The 27645-nt window shown below is 38.9% G+C and overlaps 2 protein-coding genes across 2 annotated transcripts; both read right to left on the bottom strand.

Moving 5' to 3' along the window:
• Positions 1–72: 72 nt before the first annotated feature.
• On the bottom strand, positions 73–8559 carry trpv5 (transient receptor potential cation channel subfamily V member 5). The gene is made up of 17 exons (XM_005798780.2): positions 8485–8559; positions 8198–8345; positions 8004–8101; positions 7799–7921; positions 6228–6368; positions 5975–6073; positions 5630–5805; positions 5414–5560; positions 4858–4937; positions 4628–4763; positions 3474–3560; positions 3308–3384; positions 3048–3213; positions 2848–2914; positions 2500–2768; positions 2303–2409; positions 73–497 (listed from the first exon to the last, which is right to left on the bottom strand). The coding sequence occupies exons 2-17, from the start codon at positions 8326–8328 to the stop codon at positions 254–256; spliced, it is 2148 nt and encodes a 715-aa protein (XP_005798837.2). The 5' UTR covers positions 8329–8345; positions 8485–8559; the 3' UTR covers positions 73–253.
• Positions 8560–13721: 5162 nt separating this feature from the next.
• On the bottom strand, positions 13722–26672 carry ephb6 (EPH receptor B6). The gene is made up of 15 exons (XM_023330583.1): positions 26663–26672; positions 24056–24211; positions 23428–23699; positions 21644–21725; positions 18952–19076; positions 18695–18857; positions 18000–18114; positions 17837–17892; positions 17381–17497; positions 17055–17302; positions 16761–16979; positions 16522–16671; positions 15917–16101; positions 15675–15833; positions 13722–14891 (listed from the first exon to the last, which is right to left on the bottom strand). The coding sequence occupies exons 1-15, from the start codon at positions 26670–26672 to the stop codon at positions 14786–14788; spliced, it is 2163 nt and encodes a 720-aa protein (XP_023186351.1). The 3' UTR covers positions 13722–14785.
• Positions 26673–27645: the final 973 nt, after the last annotated feature.

Here is a 27645-nt window from a genome sequence, read left to right as displayed (position 1 = left end):
TTATTCTCATAAAAAAGTGTGCATTCATCTTTCTGTCAAGTGGAATGTTTCAATATTATGTTCGTTCTGGATATATTTCTGTTACATACATTTTTAAAATATATATTGCTATAAAAATAACATACTTCACTATAACATAATACTGCAAAAATAACTGCACAGTTCACTACAAAGAAAAATACAGATACATCTTCAAGTCAGTGACGTGTCGTTGCTTCAAAAAGTTTAGATTATGATCAGGTAGAGTTTCATTTTATACGTATCTGATGTCCTGGATGTCCACTGGCTCCTCCTGCTCCATCTCCAAACCTAAAGCGCTGTTTCGAATCATCTCCCACCCCGCCTGTGCCTTCCTCTTGCCTGTGTTTTGGCGTTCGCGCACCGGGACGTCCTTTGTTGAGTCTGACTTTTCACTGCCCTCCATTTCATTCAAACTAGAGAAGACCTTGACGTAGCGTCGCATCTTTTGCATCATTGGGTCGTTCCTGTCTTCAACCCTGCAGAAGAGGAGCTTCAGTAAATCATAGTCGGAAAACTTTTATGGAACATGAACAACGTTCAAACTCAAAATACACTCTGGTCTGGAGGTCACCTTTCACTGCAGCCAAGTAAAATTAGAAAGTAAACATGGTGCTGATCATTTTCATCCCTTTTGATAGTTTGTATGTTTATGACTTTATGGCAATCTATTTGATTCCCTTGGATATTAAATATTTTGACTACTTTGAATAATAATGACGTGAAGAAATGATCTTGACTCCATTGTTTGATAACCAGGATAAGTTTGGAATGAATGAACTGAATGGTTGGATTAATTACCTTCCTAAAGCGGCTTGGTTTTATGTGAACAGAAACATCTATAAGACTGTTTCTGCTAACAAAATGTTGGACTCCGCTTTTATTTGTGCTTTACTGTTAAGTTGCTATATAGTTTAGCCACCACCAGGGGGAGCACCAGCCTTGAAGGTTCCTTCCACTTTTTACTGATTACCCAGAGATCCTTTCTGTGCTAGTTCTACTGAAATGAATTTTCTAAAATGAAAAATAAAGCAGAATAGAGCAATTAAAAATAACGTGTAAAAAAACATTTTTAGTAACTTTTTAAATTAAACCTTACTTTAAGCTGCAGTAGGAGACTTTGGAAGTTAAAGTACTTTAGGACCACGATAAAGTCAAGCATAAAGCATTTTATCTCTAAGAATATTTTCATTCTACAGGAAGGTTGTCTTATCAACCAAAGAATGTGGTTCGGGAGTGGCTTGTTAAAAAAACAAAAAACAAAACAGCAAAGTCTTATGTGCAAAATTCTGTCTTTAGTTCATGAAATACTGAATTGTTTCTTCTACAAATAGTCCAGTGACATTTCCCATCAAAGTCCAAAGCAATGAACAAAAAACGTGATGATAAATATGTAAAAAACATCATTAGAAATGTTAAACATAATAAGACACACAACAAGCTTTCATATTGAATGATTTCCACTGGTTTGATTAGAATCCAGCACTTACTGAGGACAAGGAGCTCACACATTCATGATCAATCAATTCCCTCCTTTTGCACTTTTCTTCTTTTTTTTTAATCACAATTTATTGTGATGTAATAGTTTCCATGCCCTCCAGATTTTTTTCACATTTTATCCTAAGCCAACATCAATATTTCACTTGGGTTTTAAAGGACAAACCAAAACAAGCTACACAATCATGAGGAGGATAGAAAATGCTGCATGCTTTTGAGGATTTTTACAAAATATGGATCTGAAAATTGTGGATTGAATTTATTTTCAGGTACATTCAGTCCATCTTTACAAAACCCTCTGCAATAACAATTACAAGTCTTCTGAGGCAATTCTCTGCCAGTTTTGAACAACTAGAGGCAGATTTTTTTTCTATTTGTCTTTAAAGAGCATCTCAAACTAAAAGTGAACGTTAAGTGTCTGTCAACTGCAATTTTTAGGTTTCGTTACTGACCCTTGGGTTGTTGGACACTTTAATGTCCACCATTTCTTGGAGTTCTGGATGTTTGTTCAGGGTCATTAACCTGCTGGTGGGTAAAGCGCCTGCTCATTTTTAAGTCTTTTGCAGCTTCTAACAGATTTTTGTCAGGAATTGTTTCGTCTATCTGAATGTTAAATGGCTTGTAGCAACAGTGATTTTCTTGATACTTTTTTTTTTTTTTTAATTTTGAGCTGATTTAAGATCAGATTCGAAGAGTTTGTTTTTAGTAGTTGTCTTTTCCGGCTCTTGTTATCATACACTATTTATCTGCACAATCTCTCTTTGAGATCTGAGCCACATTCTCTTACCTGAGATACCAGCGCTCTTTAAGGCCGTAGCTGAGCCCACACACGCCGAGCCGAGGCCACAGACAGCGAGGAAGCCTCCTCTCCAGCATCAGAGTTGTGGCTACAACCTGAACAACAAATATCCCAGCTGTAAGCATGACACAGCAGTGTTGAATCCACGCTGACAGGGTGATGACTTGAGCGTGCGCAACAGCTACCTGAGTCCTCCAGAGCTCGTCTCTCTCTTGGGCCACCCTCCAGTGTGTGTCACTCATCATGGCGATCAGCAGGTTGATCAGCAGGGTGTAGCAGAACACAGAGAAGCAGAAGTGCAGCACGTGGATGATGGGGGGTGTTGTGAAAGTGTGATCCACAGGCAAGTCGATCAGACCCACGCTGAGTTCAAACAGGGAGAAGAGAGTGATGGGGAAGGACGTGTATGCAGGGATAGAACCTGGGACTTGGGTCATGTATACCGTCCAAAGAGCTAAGGGGAAGATTAGACAAACAAGTGAATGAGAGAAACAATTTTAAAAAATGTAAAAACACCAAGAATAAATACTTACCGGTGGAAAAACCGACGAGGACAATGGCACTCAGCCACATAAACTTTGTCAGGTCTCCAAATATAACCTAGGAGGAAATGAAAGAAAAATATTTTTTAAAAAGCCACATAAATCACATTGCCACATTGTATTGTAGCATTAATAACTGTACTATGTTGTGTACTGCAAAACAACCGCATAGCTTTGACATTCCTTCTCACCTTCTGTATCATGATGACGTACGGGCCGAGCATTTCAAACCCGCGAGCGAAGAACATGACGTTGCACCAGCCAAGAACCAGACACAGCGCCATCACTTCCCTTTCCCTGTGCACCTCACATGCTCTGAACACACACAGCAGCACCACCAAGGCCGCGTAGCTTATTCTGCATAAAACATTACAGACAACAACAGAAGCATCAAACAACATGTCTGCAAATTTTGCTCTTGTGTCTCTGCTGTAAAAATTTTTCTATTTACAGTATGACATGGAAGGGTCCTCCCAATGCCGTCTGGCCGAAGTAACGCTTTGCTCCGACTCTCAGTATATCAGGGATCTGTTGGTAAAATGACATGGAGGAGGATGTTTTAACACACACAGCTGCTTCATAAAAGCTTAAAGATAGGACATGAGTCATGTGCTGACCTCCAACAGCAGTATGAGTATAGCTCCCAGGACGCTGATGACCTCTCCAGCCAGCCGCAGACTGTCCCCATAAGTCACATAACTCTCCTGAAGCAGGAACAGAAAAATACAACCAGTTTCAGTTTGATGTTTACATGCATGTGGTGGAATAAAAAACCCTCTAAACTTAGTCGACTGAATAGTTTGAAGATGAGTTAATTAAAAAAGGGAACATTATAGGAAACAAGCCTTCACACCAGTTCATCAACATCTTGGTTAGTTTCTCAGGGCATTAGCTTGTTTATAGATCTTCAGAGGAACAGGAAAGCAAACACATGTGTATCACAATAAATGGGAATATCATTGAACAGCTAATTAATACCAGTGAATCATTTCCAAAATGAAAACTATATGGCATAAGTTCTTTAGACCCATAGTTATGTATTAAATGGGTTTACGTCTGTTAATCTGGATGATTATGACTCAAGAAATACTTAATTCTCATAATGTGAAATTATATCCTCAGAACTATAAACTTAAAAATAAAACATCTTCATATTTCCTTTATGAGATTTTTTTTAAGAGTTGTGGCACTACTGCTTTTTAAAACAAAATTTTACTTTTGTTGTGGTATTTTGTTTTCTCTAAAGAATAAATGTAATCTAATTAAATGATAGATTCCAGATTATGCAATTGAAATATAAAGTTTATTTATTCACCAGTGATGGTTTTTAAAGAAGTATAAAGACTGTGTTCAAGGTATAAAGAAATTACTGAATATAAAATCTGATTAGATGAATGTTTGATGTGAAATCCCTTTAAATTCATTAAACTTAAAGCAGAGGTAGTTAAATAGGAAATTATTTTGTATAAGAAACTTAATAATAATAATTCAACCAAATAATATGTCATATTGTATCTTCAGATTTTAATTGTCAAATTGAGTCTGAATGTAAAATGTATGCTTCTAAAAAGAAATCTCTGATAAATGCAATCAAAATTTATTATTTACCTTTTTATTACAAATTATATGATGAAGTTAAATCTACTCAAGTAAGCTTTGAACATTATTTAAATGCACTGTTGAGATTTGTTTATGTTCAAAAACAGTTTTAATTGTATGTGGTAAACCTACAACTTCAAATTTATGCTATGAATTCATGAGTGCAACACACATTGAAGGTCTTCTGAACCCGGATGGTTTTGTCCAGGTCCGTGTCGGTGTAGTTCCTCTCAGCGTCCTTTAGAGGGCGGCACATACAGCACACGGTGAAGGTCAGTATGTACAGGAGATACAGGGCCAGAAGCAATCTGACGTAGGACAGGTGGAGAAAAAACGCAGTTAAAAACACAATGTATCCATCTACATTTTATTATTTTTTACTCCACACACAGATGAAACTACCTGAGATAATGTTTCCCATACAGATTCCACTTCATGCTGACCAGCTGCTTCACAGGAGTCACCTCCAGAATCCCCCTCGCCTTTAAAAAAACAACCAAAATATTATTTTTCCCCCATAATCTTCATACTTACTAAAATACTAAAATATATTTACTAATTTGAAATATCTGCTAATATTTCAAATTGGTAAATATAATTTTATTCATAACACAAATGACCAAATCTCAAATTACAGTGGCAACCACACGGTTTCTGTGTGGATACAGAGTGGGAGTAAATAAATTTGTTTTCTTCCCAATCCTTTTCCAGCTACATGCATTTTTTGTTTCTGTCTTAACTACAGTAGTAATATATAAAACATTAACAGGATAACCTAGACGATGTGTTGTCTGTACTGTATGCATCTTTATTGTATATATTTGTCCATATAAGTATATATATATATATATTACCCATTAAAGAGTATGACATGCTTTTATTTCTTTTTTCTATATGGTGCCAAATGAATCAATAAATCAAATCAAATATTAAATCTTAACTCCTAGGTGATCTCTACCTCTCTCTTCTGGCTGCCCACTATGACTTCCAGCACCGACATGTTGTCAGCCCATGAGTCGATTTCAGTCAGGTCGTACAGGTGGGAGCTCAAGGGGCCCAGGCTCCACTGGAGGACGCGCCTTTTATTAACCAGGTGCTGAAACACCTGGGAGAAAAGCTGGATTAGTGAAATAATCTGCCCCAGCTTTCTTTTCCTCCTGTGCTCTACACTCACCACGATGTTTCCCTCCTTGGCAGCCAGCTTGAAAGGTGTGAGGCCTCTGTTGTTGGGCACCATGTCAAGAGGCACCGGCTGGTCCAGCTCCGCATCACGGGTTAATATTAGGTCAATGGCTTGGCACGCTGTGGTCTTATTGGGCTGCAGGACTAAAATGTGAAGCAGTGTGTTTCCTAGAAGATGAGATGCATGTAAATAAAAGGTAAATAAAATAAAGACATATTAACAGAGTTTATTTATAAATTGCTTGTTATAGTTGGAACCACATGTCATGTTTTTATGTTAGTCAATCGAATTATATATAAAAATGTAATTTCCAATTCTTGAATTGGGATTTCAAACCTAGATAGTCTTGGATCCTGGTGCTGGCCCCAGCATCGATCAGCATGGTGATGATGTCCTCATTACCGGTACAAGCAGCAAAAGACAAGGTGTGCTCACCTGTAGAGCAAATACAGATGCATAAAAATTACACCACATTATTTTTATCACATTGCAAAACAACACAGAAGTTTATTTTACAAAAATACCAAAAAATACCAGAAACAAATCAATATCCTTGGTATGTTGTTATTGCGAGATTGTGCTGACTTACCGAAGTACAAATGTCCTCCCATCCTCTTCTTGAAATACAGACCAGTGACTCGCGGGTTGATGGCGTCTCCTCCACGGCTGATCAGATGACGAACCAGGTTGAGGTTCTGGTTCACTACAGCAATGTGGAGAGGAGTGACACCTGAGGCACAGGTAAACAACGTTACGGCAATTTTTTTAATTGGTAAGTCTTAAAAAAAGGCAACATGTTAGTTTATAAAGATTTATTTATCTAGCGTCACTTTAATTTTAAAAGAAAGAGATTAATTCCCAGAATTAATGATTATTAACTTCAAAATATATATTTTTTAACTGGCAGTAAATAATCAACTGAATTCAACAGAACCGCATTAAAAACTGGATTATATTGAGCTCTGTCTAATTGGATTTGAGTCTGACTAAATGATTTGATTGGATTTCAATAAATCGAATTGATTTGAAAAGAATTTGGACCAAATTGTATTTTCAAATGAAGTCTCTAAATAAAGAAAAAAAGTTTACTCAGAAAGGTCATAATGGTCCACTGTTGAAGAGAGAAGCCTGGTCAACTTCCCATTCTCAGTTTATTTACCAAAGCTACAGTTTCAGAACCCCTACAATATTTGATCGTACCGTCTCCACTGTTTAAAATTATTTTATTGAGATGGCAGAGAAAGTACTGGAGCAATCAAAGTTTTCCCAGGTTGCCCAGCACTAACCTGCCCACCACTGGTGATAAAAAGCATTAAGTAACATCTCTATTAAGCAGCTGACTGCAGGCTAGCTGCAAGCAAATAACCTGAGAAGTATTTTACAGTATTTTAGTTATACTGTAAAGAGCAGAAAAAACACAAAAGTATAATTTCCTGATCAATAAGCAGTTTATGAAATGCTGCTTATGTTAGCTTAAATTCAAATTAGTAATTTAATTAAATGTTATAGGTATTAAGATGACAGATAGATCAGGAATTTTTTTCTTCTAATGTTTTGTGTAAATACTGAGAAACAGTGATGATTTTGCTCAAGGCAGGCATACAGAAACCAATGAGGAGATTTTAGGCATTTTAAAGTCGTGCAACTGGAAATGTCTCAGTAAGCATTTCCCCAGACAATTAATAAAAATAACAAGAACACTTTAACAATCAAACTGCTCATTTCATCCCTGAAACTATCTTTTGACATAAGCAGCTAATTCCCAACACTGCGAGCAAATCAAATTATTTCTAAGAAGTCAGAAAGTTTTGGTGCACTAAAGCATGTTAGAAATCTCAGAACCAACAGTGGGACAACAGCAGTGGGACACCTGAGGTAAAGTGAAGCTTTGAACTAAAATGACTAAGATCTGGATGATTTATTGTTCAATTAGATCAGCGAATTTTGCTTTGTCTAAAGATTTGATGAAATCTAGTTTCACATGTTTGTTACTTTGAATCAGAATCGTCTTTTTTTAAATCTTAGAGTCTGTCTGCTGTTCATTTGCTTTTTTCCTCTATTTATTGCACATCTAGTTGCGTTTATCTTCTTTAACAGTAAGACTTTGACATTTTAATAATGTGCATCTGTTTAAGTTTAGGCGTGTTAACACTCTTGAACCTTGAAAAAGCTCAGAGGTCATGGGCTCATTGATGAGGTCAGGAGCTCCGTCCATCAGAGCCACGGCAGCGTCCAGGTTATCGTTCATCACAGCAACGTGAAGAGCCGTCTCTCCGAGGGATCCTGAGTGACAAGAATTATTTTAATGTTACCGAAATGATAATGCACTACAAAAAGGTTTCATTTTTATTAGTGTTATTCCTACCTCTCTCAAATATGTTGGTGGAAGAACAGCTCAGTAGCTTCTTTATGCAACCAACACTGTTGTTTTTAGCCGCGTAGAAGAGAGGAATGTCATTTATGCTGCAAAACAATACGAAAGCCACAAAATGTAAACTTTTAATGCATTCTGGCCAAGAAAAAAAAAAGCAGTTGCAGAGGCTTCAGGTATGATAGTACTTTTTGGTGTAGTAGAGAAATGTTTCATCCAGCATTTCGCTCCATCCTTTTTTGTTCTGAAGGCGAAACCTCAGCTGGGTCCACCAGTGGTTGAGCTCGCTGGGAGCAGATCTAGCCAGAGACGGAGACATTGAGTCCTGATGTTCAACTGGAAAAGGGATATACAAGGGTTTTAGTTATTTACAGGTCAACATAACCCGATTTAGGTCTATATTTGCAAATAATGTGAATAATTCTAAAAGCAGAAACAATTTCTTTAGGAATTTGAAAGTGAAAGGCCATCTTACCCTCACAGAGCAAAGTGCTGCTTCTCTTCTTTTACAACTCCTCAGTCATAACCCTTTAGATTTGGGCTCAGCACCTTGAAAATGTCCCTGAGTAGAAATCCCAGTGGCTTTGCAATTATATATGACCCCAGCATGGAAGAGGAGGAGACATGTGGTGGGACTGGGAATGAATGGGCGGAGAGCGGACAGGTGAGGCAGGGACAGTGAGGTGGTAATGAGCAGGTAGACTTTACCTGCTGGTTACAGAAATACCACAGAGAAAGTTGTGTTTGAAGCTTCGGTCCACTTGTTGACTTTGAACACCATCATCATGATGATTTGAAATTATCAGTAAAGTTCACTTACTATGAGACTGAAGGGATGCTGGTTCCAATCCCTAACATTCCCAGGGCTCTAAAGTGTGCACATTTCTGTCAAGATGTTTTTTGTGAAGCAAAAATGTAAACCTTTTCCACACATATGAGATAATTTTGCTTCAGTAAGATTAAAACGAATTAAAAAGCATGCCATAATTTCGTTACAGAAGTTTGCACACCCTTAAACCAAAATGTTTCTGAGCATCATCAAAAAAGTATTCCTTTCAGCAGTCAGTCATTCACGCTTCCCATGAAGTATACTGAATTGGATTAACCTTGAATAATAACAATTCAGCTGTCTTAACTGAATACTCTTTACTTTGCCTCATTTGCATCCTTCAGCTAAAGCCATTTACAGAGAAATTACAAAGGTCATTTTTTAAAGGTATCAGTCAGGATAAAGATGCATGAGACACTGAGTTAAGTTGGGTAAAATGTCAGACAAATCAATAAAACTCTTCAAAATTACTGACAAGACTGACACTCATCAGGGAAGCTGCCAAGAGGCTCTACAGGAGGAAATCATCCAGATCTGGCAAAAATTTTGTTTGTGATTCTGTCGTAATCTGATAAAACTAATCATAAACGTTTGGGTAATTATCCAACGAGTACATTTGATAAAGAATCAACATTGAGCCTCACCAAACAAACACTGTTCCTTATGTCAAATATAAGGAATAAATCCAGACATCCAGTTTCATGCTCTGGGGCTGCTTTTCTGGAGATGCAGCAGTTTTAAGGTTTGTTTTTATCAGGGGAAATTAAATTATGACCAAATATGAGCTGGCTTTCATCCAAAACTTTGAGGTTTTTGTTTGAAACCTAAACGTGAAAAGGGATTTCATATTTCAGCATCATAGAAAGTCTGAGTCTAAGTCTGATTTAAAATTGTGCAGGAATGATTCGAAAGATAAAATTTGAGCCAGGGTCAGAATTATTTATCATGGTCTTCTTTTTTTACATCTCAAAAAGGAGAGTGTGGACTTTATAGAGGCCATAACCAGGCCGATCTGCATTCCTCTCAGTTACCAACAAAACCTGCATGGCCGCTATAAAAATTCTGCTGCTTCATGACTGTCCTTACATAAAGGTCATCGCTTCGGGTGAACGGTTAGGAAAACCGGTTTGGAAATTGCTTGAATGCAGGATTGTAATCTAAACCTCGCATCAAGCCATGCTGGTCCAAGCTGCAGGACCTTTTTCAATAGCTCTAACAGTTGGAGAAATTGCTGGAGAAAAGAAGAAGACGACGTGATTTTTCTGCGTGTTGCAGCTTGCTCTAGCAAACACTTAGCAAATGGCTTCATTCACAGTGATTTAACATGTTGGGCACCATTCATGTGTCAACAGGAACGATCACAAAAACGGTAATTGCTGCAGTTCAAAGACCATAATGATCATTTAGAGGAAGGCAACGTCATCTCCAATAAGGCCTTGTCACTTTCCTCACAGAGCATAAAAACAAAACAAAAAGTTTCATTTGCAAAAAGAAATCGAGCTTTTATTTAACAGGTTTTATTCCAAAACTGCTACATCACATATAAACTACTGATTCAGCAGAATTATACATCAATCTGGTCACCCAGGTTGTAGTGTAAGAGTATTTTCCTGTATCACTTATAGCTCGTGATTCAGGTGAAGAGGTTAGCCGCAGGATAAACAGGGTTTAGGCAGACACTATAGGAGGCCCCGGTGATGACTGCGCAAATGGCCGTCATTTCATATTGTGGAGATAATAGCTGTTTACCAGACAGGGAGCACCGATTTTTAAGCACTGTCATAAAGACCGGCGGCTTCCACGCTGTTAATGTCTTTATAGGGAAACAATAACACCATAAAAAACATGACTTTGTGGTTTTCATGCAAGTGTTTCAGGACCCAGGCCTTATTAATTTGAGTCGGGCCGCCACCGAAAACATTCATTATATCTGTAGCTGGTATATTTAAGACAGCTGGCACTCATTCAAAGCCTTACATGATTATTATGTAAGAGGCGCAATATAATAAATAAAAAAAACAAACCTACTAAAGTTTCAAATATTGATTGTTTCGTGTATTGTTAGATTTAAACATCTTTATATCATAATGAAATATGATTCTTTCTCCCGATGACACTGTTTGGTCCGACGGAAAATTCCACGTAATCGGAGTCTCCATCTGAGTGTCTCTAACATACCTGGAAATGTAGAACAAAAAAGATGATCTAAAATTATAAAATATGATAAAAGATTCTATTTCTGGTGGGGAATAAAGCAAGACATCCTCACATGTATTCCTACCTAAAATGGCTGAAATTATGTGCATTATGTCAGGTGAGCATGGTTTGAAAATGTTTACAATCCATTCCTGGGAAACCTCAGACTATTACTTTGGTGGAGTAAGAGTGAACAGCATTCTGAAGCCCTCCGACCAAAGACTGTGGCAGTTCATGAGTGCAGTAAGGGATTTAAAGAATGAAAAGATTCTCCAAGTTCAGACATCTATTATCTTATGCTTAATCTGGGGCCAGGTCATGGAGGCCACAGCCTAAACAGAGAGGACAGACTTCCCCCAGGAATCCCAAGACCAGCAAAGACACAGTCCCTCAAGTGTATCCTGGATCTTCCTCTGAGTCTCATCCTGGTGGGAACACGTCACCAGGAGGCATCCTAACCAGATCCTAGAGCCTCCTCAACTGGCTCTTTTTGATGCGGAAGAGCAGCGGCTCTACTCTGATCCCCTCGTGGATGACCGAGCATCTCGTCAAGTCTCTAAAGGAAAGATCCAGACATCCAAAAACTCCGCAGATGTAATTATGGAACCTGTAGCAGCCTCAACTAAACCCTTGGGAAACAGAAATAAAAGATACTGGGCCGAGCCAAAACCTGGATCTTGATCTCATTGACAATGATCATTTGGGATGACTTGAAATGGTCATAACCCGCTCATCCGACAGAGGAATGGGTCAGAATCTCCTCAGACAGATATCATAGACTGGTAAATGTTTACAGGAGGCATCACACGGAATTGTTGATATGATGAAGCTGGAGATCAAAATACTGAAACATTCCCCCGTCATTTGTTTTAAATAAAAACTGAATTCTAAATTTATTAATAAAAAGAAACTGAAGACAGTTTTGCATTCCACCTAAAACTACTTTGCAGAAAGAAAGGTTCTCATTTCTACATGTCATTTAGTAAGTCAGACCCATACCCAGGTTTGTTTTGGGAAATGTTTCCACAAATTTACAATATACTTTCACCGAATACATTTTGTGTTACCAGTCTATAACAAATATGTTTTAAGTAAAGTTTAATTGATATACTGAAGATTTTATTCTCAAAAACATCGATTTTATTTGGTATAAATGCAGAGTAATATAGTCTGCGAACCATTTGGGACCAAATTTCAATGAAACCAAAAATTATCTACAATTGTTTTAGGTTATATCATAACCTGGTGCTAAAATAAGTGTGATGGTTAACAGAGGGGTCACCGACTGCCCTACAGCCGGATGTATAATGAAAATAGGACATGCGGGTGAAGTAATATGATGTGTATGCAATCTTGGTTTCATTTTAGATCTGTTCTGCCATCAGCAGCTGGGGGATATGAGGGCTACCAGTCTGCATTGGGACTGGTGCTGATCCCAACAGATCCTAAGCTGAGATTCTGCTAAAAACTGCTGATCTGAGGACCAAAAGGAACAACAAGTTCAGTCTGAAACACTGTGAAGGTCATGTCACAAGGTGGCTGTAATACTGAGAAAGAACCATGTTTTTCTCACAAAGATGGTTGTATTCAGGATATAGAACACTTTGAACATTATTTAAACCCAGGTATTTATGGAAAACTGCTCAAACACATGATATTAAATGTTTCAAAAGGTTTAAATAGACTTCATCTGAGCCAGGCTCATTTAGAAATTGCATGAATTATGCAAAATTGTTTCCAAAATGTAAAATGGAAAAGTTTAAAAAAAGATGAAGATATAATTTCCTTAGCCATAGTATTCTGACTATTGATAATAATTTATTTTGCTAAATAAAGGTTGCTGTTGCTAGAACTGTTGCCTTGCAGTAAGGAGGTCCTGAGTTTGAATCCTGGCCTGGAATCTGTTTTCAAAGAGTTTGCATTTTATCTCTGGGTACTCCAGCTTCCTCCCACTGTAAAAAACATGAAGGAGATTCATTTTTGTAAAATTCCTATTAGGAGTATGTGTAAGCATGGTTGTTTTTCTTTACATAAGCATGCAGTGGACAGGCAACGATCCCCTAATTTCTTGCACCGTTTTTTTCATTTAGAGAAATAAAAGCACAAATAAAAACACCTGCCACAATTCATAGATTTAGTCAAAAGATTTAAAACCAGTTTCTTCTTATGTCACAATTAGGCACTGTGCTATGTTGATCAGTCGCTTAATACCCAAAAAATACATTGCTGTAAAATATATTAAAGTTTATGGGTGAGAACACTTTTGGAAGATGTATTATAGCTGAAACAGTGGAAAATGGTTGAATAATAGCTCATTACTTTTTCCTCTATTTAGGCACTGTGACTTATAAAAAACTTTAATACATCATCTGTACATCATTAGAAAATTCTAAATTATTTCAATATGATTATTAAAAACACTGAAAAGTTATCAGAAAAACTTACCATGTTAATTTAATTAAAAACGACAACCTGAAAGGAAAGAATAAACAATGTTTTTTTTAAATAAAATCATATTTATTTTACAAATTTGCACAATTACAGAATAGTGGTGAACCCTCATACAAATAAACTGCTAGAAGTGTGTGTAGCCTGACACACTCATCTCTAACGCATACACACACACACGCACACACACCCACACACACGCACACACACACACACACACACACACACACACACACACACACACACACACACACACACACACACACACACACACACACACACACACACACCCCACGCACTCACACACAAAATTATGTTACAGCAAAAATCCTGGTGGACATAACAGCACAGTCTTCCTTACAACACACACGCAGACACACACGTGCTTCTGTCAAACCGCCACAAAGCATCTTGCTCCCTCCAGGTGTAAATCAGATCAGATTTTCTCCGTCTTCCCCATTTCTCACATTCACCATGCTCCAGTGACGGGGTGTCTTTTACTCAGGCAATCGAATGAAACAGAGGTGAAGTGTGAAATGTACACATACGGTGCTGCTGGCTTCTGTTTCTGTCACGGTTCTGGAGAAATTTTAATGTGTCACCGAAGACAGCGTGGACCGTAAGAGAGGAGCTTCTTTTAGACCCTGGATATGCCTTCTTAAAGGACACAACATGGCTTAGAGTATTCATACAAAAACATTTTGATTTGAGTTTTCCCAGTGACTTACTGACTTTGGTGGTTTATCGCACTTTTGCTTAACACTAAACAAACTTTATGTTTTTCTGAAAGCAAAATTCAGCTACTGTAAGCTGTTAGGTAGTTTGGTTATTTAAGTAGAGAGGAAGTGATACAGCTTTACAAATAACTAAAAAAAATAACAAAACCTTTGATTGTCTTCACGCAATTCTTTGTGAGGAAAGATTTCCTTGACTTTTATATTAAGATTTTTTTTTTGTAGTTTTACTTCATTTGGAACGGTTGAAATAGGATAGAATCTCAGTGAGAAAGGGCAAAGAATGATGAAGAAAAGAAGTGAAAAGCACAGGAAAAAAGAAACGTTAAAGCCCTCTTCAGCAATTTTACAAACCTCAGTTTGACCTGGACTTCAGCTCCCATGGTGCACCTGTCTTCTGTTTTTTCAGTGGGAGGGCATTCGGTTACTGTGGTGTATCAGGTTTTATAAGAATATACAGTTCAGAGAGACGCTTCTTTTTCCATTTCTGCTTAAAAAGTTCCCCATGAAATAAAAAGGAAGAGTGAGGGGAGGTGGAAACTGGGACAGATTGTGCTCTGGCTTCGGTCTCAGACCTCCACCTGGCCCTGCGTCAGGTGGGCCCTGAGCTGCTGGGCTGCGCTGAAGATTTTCCTTTGATGGCCCAACAGGTTCACACCAAGGTTCTGGACATCTCTGAAGGAGACATAGAGAGAAGGGCAGTCCAGTTAGCAACATGCACCAATCAGTTCAGGTGGGTCATTGTCCAGGCTTTAAGTCGGCAATTTCAGACGCTTACTATCAGCCTGCTCTGTAAATCTAGTTTGGGTGTGTGTTTCTGATAATTGTCTTGTTGGAACTCATAATGGTCTCCCGGCGCAAACCATCAGAATTTAGATTTTGTTCTAAGTTGAAAATTGAGTCAGAAGTCCTTCTTAATCATTATTCCATCCCCTTTGATGCACCACTTCCACTGAGTCTCATCATGATGCTTCCACCACCATGCTTTACAGTTCATATGACATTCTTCACTTTGATTATTCCAAGTTTGCTTCAAAAAAGTCTAATCTCTGTCCCTAAACTTTTTTCCCAAATGACATTTGACCTGTTCAGACCATCCTACTAAGCATGTGTAGATGGAGCTGAAGATTAGTTTGATGGCAATGAGATCTTCCAACCTCATCACCAAAGTTGAATGATTAAAAATATCAAGGGAAACATGAAAGAAGCTGGTGAGCAATTATAAAAAGAGCTTGTTTACTGTGATACCCACTGAAATGGTTTTCCATGGATTATTGAGAAAAACAGAACTGATTTTTGAAGCTGCTGTTTTTTTGCTAAAATATAACAATTAAAGAACTTATTCTTCTTGAAAATAGTACCTTTTGATCTTATGATAGATCACGAGGGCATGCAAACTTCTCACAAGAACTGCTGAATATTTTTCAACCTAAAATTAGAAATGACTCTTGAACTTACTCCATAGTGAGTATGCTGACTCTGTCTAATGTGTCTATGTTTGCCCGATCAAACTCCTCCTGATATCTCTCCATCCTCAGCGCTTTCAGCCAGTCGCCGACAGTCACCACTGCCGTTAAGTCTGTGGGCGTGGGGCTGAGCAGCGGTTGCGAGCAGCTCCTGTGAACGCCAAAAACAAGAAATTGAGATGCATTATTGCTGACGCAGATTGCCCGGCATGTGTTTCGAAGCTGCTGTCTCACCGAGTTGGCTCGGCCTTGAGGGAGGCAGGGTGCCTGATGAGCCGATCCAAAGAGGAGAGGAGCTGGTCGAAGCCTGGCCGCTCTCCCCGTTCTGCCTGCCAGCACTGAAGCATCAGGGAGTGGAGAGCAGGGGGGCAGTTGTGAGGTGGAGGGAGCCGATACTGATCTGCTACTGCCTTCATCACCTGCAGACACAGGCACCGAATGTACAAGTTACACACGGATGAAGAGAGAAGAGGCTCCCAGAAAAGGTCAATGTGTGCTTATAAGAGCATTTGGAGGCACACTATGGAGATTTTAGCGCTTTGGTGTTTTGTGAACTACTAAAATATTCAAGAAGCAGGGAAAAAGGGAGCACATTTATTCTGTATCAGCATGTATATGTAATATCAAAAACCAGCAAAAAATAGAAACGTATACAAAAATTATTCCGGCAAACTCTTTATGAGTTTAAATGTAATAAATTTAGGCCTTCTGGAGAGGGTCTACATTTTCAGGGGGAAAGCAGTTCTGCACGGTTCTGGAGAGATCTTCTGGACTGCAATGAGTATGCAGGATGCTCACCAATCACTAAGTTCTTGCTTAGGTCACGGTCCCATCCTCACCTCTTGGTTGCTCATGTCCCAGTACGGGCGCTCTCCGTAGGACATCACTTCCCACATCAGTATGCCGAAGCTCCAGACGTCACTGGCTGTGCTGAACTTTCGATGTTGAAAAGCTTCTGGTGCGGTCCACCTCACTGGAATCTTACTGCCCTGATAGAGATGACAGATCCACTCAGTCAGACTGACAATCATTGATCCAGGAAGTCAAATGAAATGAAAACAAAGGTCTCAGAGCGCACCAGAGAGGCGGTGTATGTGGGCATGTTGTGATCCAGACCCCTCATGAGTCTGGAGAGGCCGAAGTCAGAAACTTTGCACACTAGGTTGGAGTTGACCAACACGTTTCTGGCAGCCAGGTCTCTGTGAACGAAGTTTCTCTCAGAGAGATACCGCATCCCCGCACCAACTCCCCTGAGCATCCCAACTAGCTGGAGGACACTGAACTGACCTTCGTTTTCCTGCAGAGGAAGCAGGGCAGAAAATCTGAGTTGTAACATGGAGTCTGATGGTAACAAAAAGAGATGTTTTCTCACCCTGAGGAAACCATCCAGTGGTCCGTTCTCCATAAACTCTGTGATGATCCTCTCCGGAGGAGTCCGCGTGACAACCCCCTCCAACTTCAGCACATTGGGATGATCAAATTGTCCCAGGACCCCCGCTTCACTGAGAAACATGCCCTTCTCTCTGTCAGACGCCCCCCAGCGAAGAGTCTTCACAGCCACCAGCACTTCCCTGCGGCCCACAGGACGGTAACGTCCACGAGACACTTCTCCAAACTGGGCTGAATGGGGACAGAGCCAAACCAGTTAGCCGGAGCTGAGAACTTTACCGGAGAAATTTAGGAGGATATCAAACCAACCTGCACCAATCACCTCCTCAATCTTGATGTGAGAAGGCTCTATTTCACGGGCAAATTCTTTAACAGCCTCACTGGGGTCTTCATAAGTAGAAGGGTCCACATAATACTTAACACCACCTGGAAATACAAACCAAATCTTAGAAAAGAAATCAGGGATTTTAGCCATTTATTGACACAAATTCCAACACAGATTTTCTGATCACAATGATGGGATGATCTTTAAGAGTATCACTGATCTACTCTTTACAAAAATAAATATTCATTTCATTTATTCAGAAAAAATATTCAGCTGTAGATGGATTACAAAAGTTTTAAACCATTCTGGTGATATTTCTGGACCTTTTGCTATTATGTCTGTGTCTCATTATATATATATATATATATAATATATTTATATATATATTTATGCATATATAAATAAAACTAATAAAGTTTTAGTAAACTAAATACACTCACCACGATTACTGATGTACCTCTGAAGCCGGTCACTGTAAGGACTCTCTCTCCTCTTGCTGCAAAATGAATAAAAAGCATGTCAATTTCTAAAAAAAAGTAAATAAATAAAAAAAAAAGATCAATGAGAACATAAAAGCATGAATGCATATTCTTAAAGACTTACCTGCGAAATACAACCACGACAATGATTGCTGCCACCACGAGGAGAAACGCTGCCCCGCCCATCACTGAGCCAACGAGCAGAGGAAGTCGGTTCTGGATCTGCTGTGAATGCTCCTCTGTGGGAGACACAACAGGACAGTTCAGGATCAGATCCAAACCTCTGATGTTGAACGCATTGAATTTAAATGCACCAGTTTTAGCGTTTCCATCTGAAAAAATTTGCCCTTGAAATTTACCTGCGCTTAGTTATCCTATAAGTTGTTTACGTAAGTTGCTTTGTATAGTACAATAAAAATAAATGATGTGCAACTTGTTTCAATTTGACAAAAGCATGTTTAATGGAATTATCTCGTCTAGTTTTCAAAGTTTAAATTAATTTTTAAATTAATATTTTTTTAAAAAAAGGAAAGGATATTTTTTTTTATTATGGACATGAGAAACCCCAGTACGAAACCAACTAACAACAGCAAAATAAATGATCTAATCCTAAATATTGCATTGCCATAATAATACTAATTATTATTACATTTACTATACTTCCTTCCTAGGAAATTCCACTATCCATCCATCCATTATCTAACACACTATTCCTTGCAGGTTTGCTAGGGGGCCTGGTGCCGATATCCAGCAGCTAAGATCCAACAAATATAGCAAATTATTTTTATTATTTTTTACTGTGATAACAAGTTGAGGTACCAAGCGGCAGCGTTGTGAAGTAGATGGTGTTGCTGTATGGGCCGTAGCCTCGTTCATTTCGAGCTCGGATCTGGAAGGCGTAGATAGAGCCGGGAATCAAGGAGTTGACGGTCACTGTGTTGGTCTCGCTGTACACCGTCATGGCACTGTCCACGTCTGAACCCTGAGGTACACAGGTGAATAAAGTCCTGTTCATTTTCTCTAGACAAGTAAAACGTATGTGAAAGTTATTAAATGTGGTTTGTTTGCAAACATGCCTTGTCGTAATATCGTAGCTGGTACTCCAGGATGTCTCCATTGGGTCGGTCCGGCTGGGGCCACGAGAGCGTGATGGAGTCTGGGGCTCGGCTCAACTGGTGCAACATGGGAACTGTACTGGGAACTGTGGTGGACGAGACAACTCTGATCACTCATGTATAAATGTTTATATCTGGTGTGATGATAATGGCTTACAGCAAAAGACAACATAAAAGTCAATGACAGACAATAAAAAAGTTATAAAAATGTTTTACTCCACATATAGTCACTAACACCCTCCACATAGCGAGGGTAAGTCACAAAAGGTCAGAGCTGGAAGTTTAGAGAGTACTGATGAGTATAATAAAAAAAGTGCAGCAGAAAAAAATGCACAGAGAATAGATTTCTCAGGCCTTAAGAAGGTTGTAAAGTCAATTCAACTCTTTAATTCAAGAGTTTAGAGGAAATTCACAAAATATAGACTGCTGCTGAGTCAGTGCTGTAAGAGCCAGACACATTTAAAACATGGGATACAACTATTGCATCTGTGGTGTTAAGCCATCCCTGAATCGGAAAAATCAGTAGTGTCTTACTTGTGTTAAGGAAGAGGAAAAAAATATATGGTTGTTGCTTAGTAATCCAAAATTGAAACTAATTGTAGAAGAATGGAAAAGCAGAGAATCCAACTTAGAGGCTCTGTGAAGTTTCTGGTGTTGGTCAACTGTGTTTTATTAGTCTAAAAAAACAGCAAAGCTAAAGTTTTAAACACTCTGTGGTCTGCTGAGAAGCTTTATGGGGACACTGATGTTTTCTTTAATGACAGTGGTATCATAGTTTGAATGGCTAGTAGTGAAGCTATATGTTATTGTCAACAGGAAGATAAGAGACGGCAGAGCAAAACGACGAACTGAAGGCTAATATTTACGCAACACTAACACCTCAGCAGAGCCACAGCCTGCCCCCCCCTTGCTACACTGCACTGATGCAGTAATTCATGCAAAAGGAGGCCTGAACAAGTATTGAGTGTATATACTGTATATACTGTATATACTCTGACATACTTTTCAGAAAGATGACCTTTCTGATTTAAAATCCTCATTTTGCTGTTCTGACATAACATTCTATCGTCTAAGATGTAAATTTTTGTGTTTTCACTCGCTGCAAACCATAATTATCAACATAAGCAGACATAAATGCTCAAATATATCACTGTAAGTATAGTCAATCCATATCATATATGTGTTTAATTTTTCTTTTGTAAGTTATTAAACTAACATTAAGTTTTTGGTGTTTATCAGATTAATTAAGAAACACCTGTATTTGTTATTGTCAACAGCTTTATTGAGCGACCAGACATGGAAATTGAAACGTCAACAATACAAATTTGTCCTCTTTTTTCTTATGTGAACATAAAACATAAGAAAGACAATACAAAAACAAAACAGAAGTGACATAAATAACCAAGAACATTCCCATGACCCGCCCGCCTCCCTTTCCGTAGGACTTATATCTTATCGCACCGAGGCTCAAATCAAATCCTTTTCAAATAGAGTTATCAATATATTGCCGAAGAGGTTGCCAAGTTTTATTAAATCGTTTTAATTTATTTGCTAATGAGAACCGTATTCTTTCCAAAGGAGAGAGCCTTACCAGATCCTCATGCCACAACTTAACAGATGGAACCTCTGATTTTTTCCCAAAACATCAACACTAGCTTTTTTTCTATGATAACGGCATGAGATAATAATTGTTGTTGGCATTTATTAAATTGAGAAAGTTGAAAAGAAACTCTGAGTACAATCAGAAGTGGGTCCAGCCTCAGCTCTGTATGGAACATATCTGATAAAGTTTTGAAAACCAAAATGGGGTTAATTTAATACACAAAACGTAAGAATGGAGAAGTGTGGCTTCTTCAATATGGCATTTGTCGCACAGTGGGGATGAGTTAGGAAAAATGTTATGGAAACACCTGTATTTGTGCAGATCAATTCAGCAGTGGTTTGTTTTGGTGTCAATTGATCTAAATTGAACTGGACTGAAGTTAATTGAAGTATATAATCTTGCTTACAATGATTCAACCTAATCAAATTTTATTGTAGCTAAATTAATCCTTATCTTCTAACCGAAGATTAGTAACCACAAGGGGGCAGTATTACTTAACCTGTGTGGGATGTTCAAGAGCGTCTAAAAGTGGAGTTTTATGGAGCGTCAAGCAGGATCTTGTTACAGCCACTGCGATGACAAGGCGACTCAAGCTACAGAAAACTTTCCTTTTACTTAATCAATAATCTCTTGAGGCCCCTACACTGGGCTGTTAGATAATTTAGATCAATTAAAGTTCAAGTTTCTCGTAATTGGCTTCTTGGAAAGCTACAAAAATCATGCACTTGATCTGTACAGCGCTTAGCTTTCCCTTTGTCCCCCAACTCATTTGCTTTCATCTCTCTTTCTGTCTGTCTCTTTGTCTTGCCATCTCTCATTCGTCCCTTTCTTCCCACTCGGAGATCATAATGAGATCTGACAGCACGCTGAAACATTGAGCGACCCCTCGTCTAGAGAGCGGCAACAGAAAAGATGGGGCTGAAGCACCAAAAGAGATAAAAGAGGAGGGGGAGAGACCCCCACACAGACACACACAGACAGGTTCCACACGCGCAGAGCTTCTCATTTTCTTTCATCTCATCTTTTTCATCCTCTCTGTCCCGTTCTCACCTGACTGGCTGGTGGTGAAATTGATGCTTGTGTATCGAGCCGGAAAAGGACTCAAAGATGAAACCTCATTCATTGCTTGCACCTGTCAATATGGAGAAAACACACACTCTGATGTGACATTCAGAGCCAACGCTGACATTTACGACATGCGTGAGAAACAAAGACAGCCACGGAGCATTCACCATGTCAAGTCAACACAGCCTGGTGAATGGGAAATATCTCCCCATAATGAATAAGAAATAGGCCATGATTCCAACTGAGCTGTGTGGAACTAAATAATAAATGTGTGTATTTGATGATGTGGGGTTTTTAAATTAATTCAGCTCTAAATCTTCCTTATGTGAACACTGAAAAGGCCTTAGCACTCACATGAAGGTCTTAAAGCCCAATTTACAACTTGTTTCATTGATCAGTCGGAAGAGAGAGAGCCAGAAAAAGAAAAACTCAGTAATCAGAGCATGTGCAGCTTGAAGGAGAGGAGAGGCTTATGCTGAATGAGCGAGGATTTTTGAGAAGGCCAGAAAAAAGTTGAGCACACATATAGAGCATGTTGTTCAAACTGGAAAAAAATTCAATATGTAACCTTTTAATTCCTGAGTTGATCTACAAATAGATATATAAAAACTATATTTATTTGTATTTTTTCTGCCAAGCAGAAGTTGGATTTAATAAAGATTGCACATTTGAATGTAGTCCACAAAATCTAACTAAAATTTAGGTGTGTGATGCTCTAACGTCGCTTTGAAAGTTAATTACAACATATGCTTATGTGCAATTATTGGTCTTCAATCACAACGTCGTCACAATATTTTAAATACAATTAATATCAATGAGATGTAGACCACACTCTGACCAGTAGGTGGCAGCAAAGCACTTCCTTTACAAGTCTTGCTGTGTGTTGAATATGCATCAAATGGCACCTGAGTTGCTTTAACACCATAAGAGTTTTGAGTCAATCTTGTGACTAGAGTTAACACAAGATTAAAAACTAAATACTGACTAGTTCTTGTCACTGGGTTGTCTGGCTGAAACAACAGCTTCCAGGTGGTTGAAAGGTTTTAAGTGACTAATATGAATTGTGTCTACAAGTTGGTTTCATCTTAAGACTGACCTAGAAAGGACAGAGACTCACTCGTACAAATGACGTTATTAGAACTTCTTTCTTCTGGCTAAATGTTTTCAACCTGGCAAAAATTTAATAAACTGATCATAGAAAATCAGTTTTTTTCAAAGCAATGAGTCGAAATCTGTTTATTTTCTAACTTCCTATGGCAGCTAGCTGTGCTACTAGCTTGGGATCAAAGCGAACATTAGCACATAATCAGTTCTTATTGTTTCCCCATCATATTGCCATCTTTCTTGTATTTATTTTTGACAGATGCAGCTCATAAAATTTTTTGCTATGATCTGCGCTCCTGACGGTGCTGTGTGTGTTACTGCTGAGCAACAATTTAATAGCCATAATGGCTGGTGAGAGTTGAATAAGGCACACATTCAGACACAAAAGAAACATTTTTTGTTTTCTTCCTTCCCTTGATATTTGTTCCAAAAACAGGATCTGCAATGAAAAACAAACACTGATATGCAATCTGAATTAAAATCTTTGTGTCGTCTTGATTTCATCTAAAATTTAAACTATTTAAATATAAACAAATCAGTGTGTGTTTACATTGTTTGATAGGAATCATACTCCGGGCAGAAAATTGTCCAATATTGGCTATTCATTAATAAATGAAAGCTTTTTTTTAATATGATATATCTTGAATCACTAAAGAGGCCAGTACCTGTATGAGATAAGTGACCCTGGTCAGCAGATTGTTGAGGGTGACTTTAGTCTGTTTCAGGTTGGTCTGTGATGGACTGAAGGTGACTCCCTCTCCACACCAGGAACATGCGGTTGGGTTGCTGAAGGTGGGCGAAGGGCAAATGCGACAAACTACCCCGTACCACACTTCAGTGCGGCCTCCCATGTCCACTGGGGGACGCCATCTTAAGGAGACTCCTCCATCGCCGCTTTCATACTCCCATGTCAGAGATACTGGAGCAGAAGGAGGAGCTGAGGAAAACCAGAGAGAGCAGGAGGGTTCGGCATGTATAATATAAGCAGGGGATACTTAGACTGAAGCGTCTGGTGAAAAGTTTATGACACAAGAAAGGTTTCATGCTGGCAAAGCCATTTATTCCTGTATAAAAGTAATGGAAAGAGGGTCATAAAATAGCTTGACGGTGAAGCATTTCTTAAGCGAGAACAGCTCTTTAATACTTCTCAGGTTTGTCTTTTGTAGATGCAATCCATAAAACAAGATGGATTTGGTAATTGTAACTTGATTATTTCCACAGTGTTACTCCAGGGGGGCCCCTTGCACATCTCCAAGAGAGTTGGGCATAAACAAACAAACACACAAGGCTCACTTGTGCAGGCGGTAGAGTTGGCATCGTTGGCTGCACGATAAAAGCCACTGCGACATTCGCACACACTCGATCCCTCCTGGCTGGTTCTGCTGTTGGACGGACACACAGAGCAGGGAGTGGAGCCAGACTCAGACTTGAAGTAGCCCACAGGACAAGCTGCAGAGAGACAGAAAAGGGCACAAAGATGGTTGAGTACTTTCACAAAGAAGAATGATACAATAAATGTGGTCGCTGATCCTTATGAGCCACAATTCTACAGAAGTCTTAAAGCTTTGAAGAAAAGCGTTGGGCAGAGCAACAACACAATAAGCTATGGACATGTGAACCACACAAATTTACAATCACGGAAAAGATGCATTTGTGCAAATTAGGAAGTGGTATCATTTCTTTAGTCCTTTCTAAAAAAGATTTCTTAAAATCTATTCTTCATTCTCATTGCTAAGTCATAAGCACAGACAAGAGAAGGATGCCAAAGCTGTAGACCTCCTCCCCCTTGTGATTTAATTTTTATAATGCAACTTCACACCAGCAGCAGCTAAGAACAGCATGTTTATTGGAGATGACAACATGAATGAAGTTCCTGATGTTATGATAAAGGACAGACACACAAAAATAACACAAATAACACCAGATTTCTTATTGCTGGTCCTGTTTATACACAATCTAGTGTTAGCACTGTAGCTGCTACAAGAAGTTAGGAAATCAGCTTATTAAAACACCCAAAACACAGTGTTCAAACCTAAGTTACTGGAGAGAACATGCAAACTTAGTGCTGAAAGTCCCTGGACTAGATTTGAACCCAGAACATTTTTGGTGCAGATCAAAATGAAAATGAATGATGATCCTTGATTGGTTCCAAGCACCAGCTAATAGTGTGTCCAGTAGCATTGTGTTGAGGTATTCCAGCTTCCAAGCTGCATTTTCTTTAGAATATTTAGATATGGTCTATAACATAAAATCCTCAAATAGTTTTGAGTTAAATTCCACAGACAAATCTGCGAATACTGAACTATGAATATAGCTGGAGTTACACTGGACAGAATATCCTTGAACATATTTTAATGTTACAGTGTTAAAAAAACTGAGTTTTTTCGATCAGTGAACACATCATATCGAAGTGCTCCCTTGTCACAGTCACCGCAATTAGATGGTAGGAGAGAACAAAAACTTTGCTACCTTCAGGGTCAATGGTGTTTATATGAAGTCTGAAGAACACTGATGCAAGAAGCTATTTAACAGAAAACAATGTTTTCCACAGCATGCTTTGACATGATTGTTCAGGCTGAGAATGGGGTGAGAGAGAGCAACACATTCAGCAGATAACAGGAAGGTTAAATGTATTACAGCCTTCCTATTGCTCCTGTTGTTGTTTTATCCCTTTCGCTTCAAATTGTCCTCTGTCACAGAAACACTGGATTTTAAATGTTGCCAACTTTTTGGAAAACTCAAAGATAGGAGCTGCATTCCTTATAAACATGGACACTAACGTTTTAGTTACAACAGCCATGCTAACTTTGCAAATTGCTAATATAAATGTTGATGATATATCATTTTGTTCTTTGTTTTAAATGAGTAAAAATCGATCTTACAAACATACTGATGTTAATAAATAATGACCACACGCAACATGAAGGTGAGAAAACAAAAACAAGGAATCCTGTTTTTCTATGTTCTTGTGGTTCTTAAGAAGAAATTGGTTTGGCTAAAAGCCGTATGTGCAAATCAAAGCTTTACAAAAAGAAAAAATAGAAAAACGATTGCAAATCAGACTCAAAAATCTGATCAGTGCATCAGCAGTTTAACTATGGCCAGTTAATCTCTCAAGTAAGTCCATTGGCTTGTGCTGAGTTGGCACTGAAGTATTGGAAGTACTTAAAGAAAAGCCTGGAGTAAGTAAACAAGCTGATAACATATGGATGTTCTGTGAATGCTGAGTGTAGATTTCAAGTTTTATGCACAAACTCGTTAATTTCCTACCTCAGCTTCATTGTATTAAAGGATGCTGGAGCCAATCCCAAGTGTAACACCTTTATAGTGTGTGTGCATCCAGAGCAGAATCCTGTCTTGGGTCGGAACCACTTAAATGAAACCATACCGAAGACACCAAGACTCCAAAAAAGGTTTGGAGAAAACCCCTTTATGCTCACCACAATAATTTGTCTCCATAAAAAAAGTAAAAAGAAAAAAAAAAGTTAAAGTATCTGTTTGGAGAAAAAATATACAGCTGTATTTAGAGGGTTTTTACTAAAATGGTCTGAATTGTGTTTGGATGTCATGCTGGTGTTTTAGGTTGTTTTTTTCTTTTATTGCTTTGGTCAGTCCTGTCAACATGTGTTTTGAAGTTTTAAAAGCAGTACAGCACCACTTGTGGTTTCCTTTGGTTCAGAAGTTCACAGCTGTTTGCTACTTTTCCCTGCTCTGTCATTTAATTGTTTTTACAGAGGATGTGGTCCAGGTTTAGCAGAGCACACCCAACGCACCGGTCTAACATAAAGATCGGCTACTTTCCCACAGTATAAAAGTTCCTTCAACGCTGTTAGGGCGATTCGTTTGATCAAAACGTAGCAAATTATAAATTAAAAGACAACCAGCAACCAAACAGCTCACCCTCCCTCATTCTAATCAGAGGCAAACAGTTTATTCAACCTTTTTAAAAAGAAACTGATTATATGAAATTATTTCTGAGTTTCAAAAACTCAGGGAACAGTCTTCTCAATTTTAGACAGCTACTCCATGTCTTGTTCAGTCAACCTTCACATTTATTGGCACAACTACCAGAGATTTGTAAAAACAAAACACAAAATACAAAAAAAAATTAGAAAATTAAAGCTGCAAGCAGCCTCGGGCGGCCCTCGCAGCAAGCGCCGCTCCGGCCTATTGGCCACCGCGGGGGTTCCAGCCACCGCAGAAGCTCTCGCACGATTTCCAGAGCCGCAGCCAACTCCCCACCGCAGAAGCTCCGCCGCAGTTTCCAGCACCGCCGCCCGCCAGCCACCGCAGAAGCTGTCGCGCATTTTCCACACCCATCCACCAGGCGACACGCGTGAATGCGTTCGGCAGCGCTCCCCGACGACTGTCAAAAAATCTGGCGCAGATCGGTCGATGCGTCGAGGAGATACAGCCCATGTATTAACTTAGGGGGCGCAGTGGAGCCAAATTACATTTCAAACCCGTCGGGCTCTTTAGAGGTGAACAAAGGTCATACATATCCAGTTTGGCGCCAATCGGATGATCTATGCCTGAATAAGAGCCAAACGTATGTATATGGCGAGGGACTGATATTCGCCATTTGGCCACGCCCACACGGTTCAGCCAGCAGCGAGCATTGACAGAGTTTATCATCCGAATCATCTTGATTAGGTCAAGAGAGCCATAAACAGAGCTTTCCAAGTAAAAAAATAGCACTTCCTGTTCCGAGGGGGCGGGGCCTAAGTGATGTCATCATTTGACCATTGGATATTATTGGACACTCGATTATGATCAATCACTGAACGTTTGGTGTCTCTGTGAGTTTTTGTGTTAGAATTACTAATTATTTAATTTTTTCCTCCATTACAACATTGAACTTTCATTCCGTAGGGCAATGCTGC

The sequence above is a fragment of the Xiphophorus maculatus genome, chromosome 3 (genome assembly GCF_002775205.1).
Source record: "Xiphophorus maculatus strain JP 163 A chromosome 3, X_maculatus-5.0-male, whole genome shotgun sequence".
Lineage (NCBI taxonomy): Eukaryota > Metazoa > Chordata > Actinopteri > Cyprinodontiformes > Poeciliidae > Xiphophorus > Xiphophorus maculatus.
This window is presented reverse-complemented; position numbering and strand designations above follow the sequence as displayed.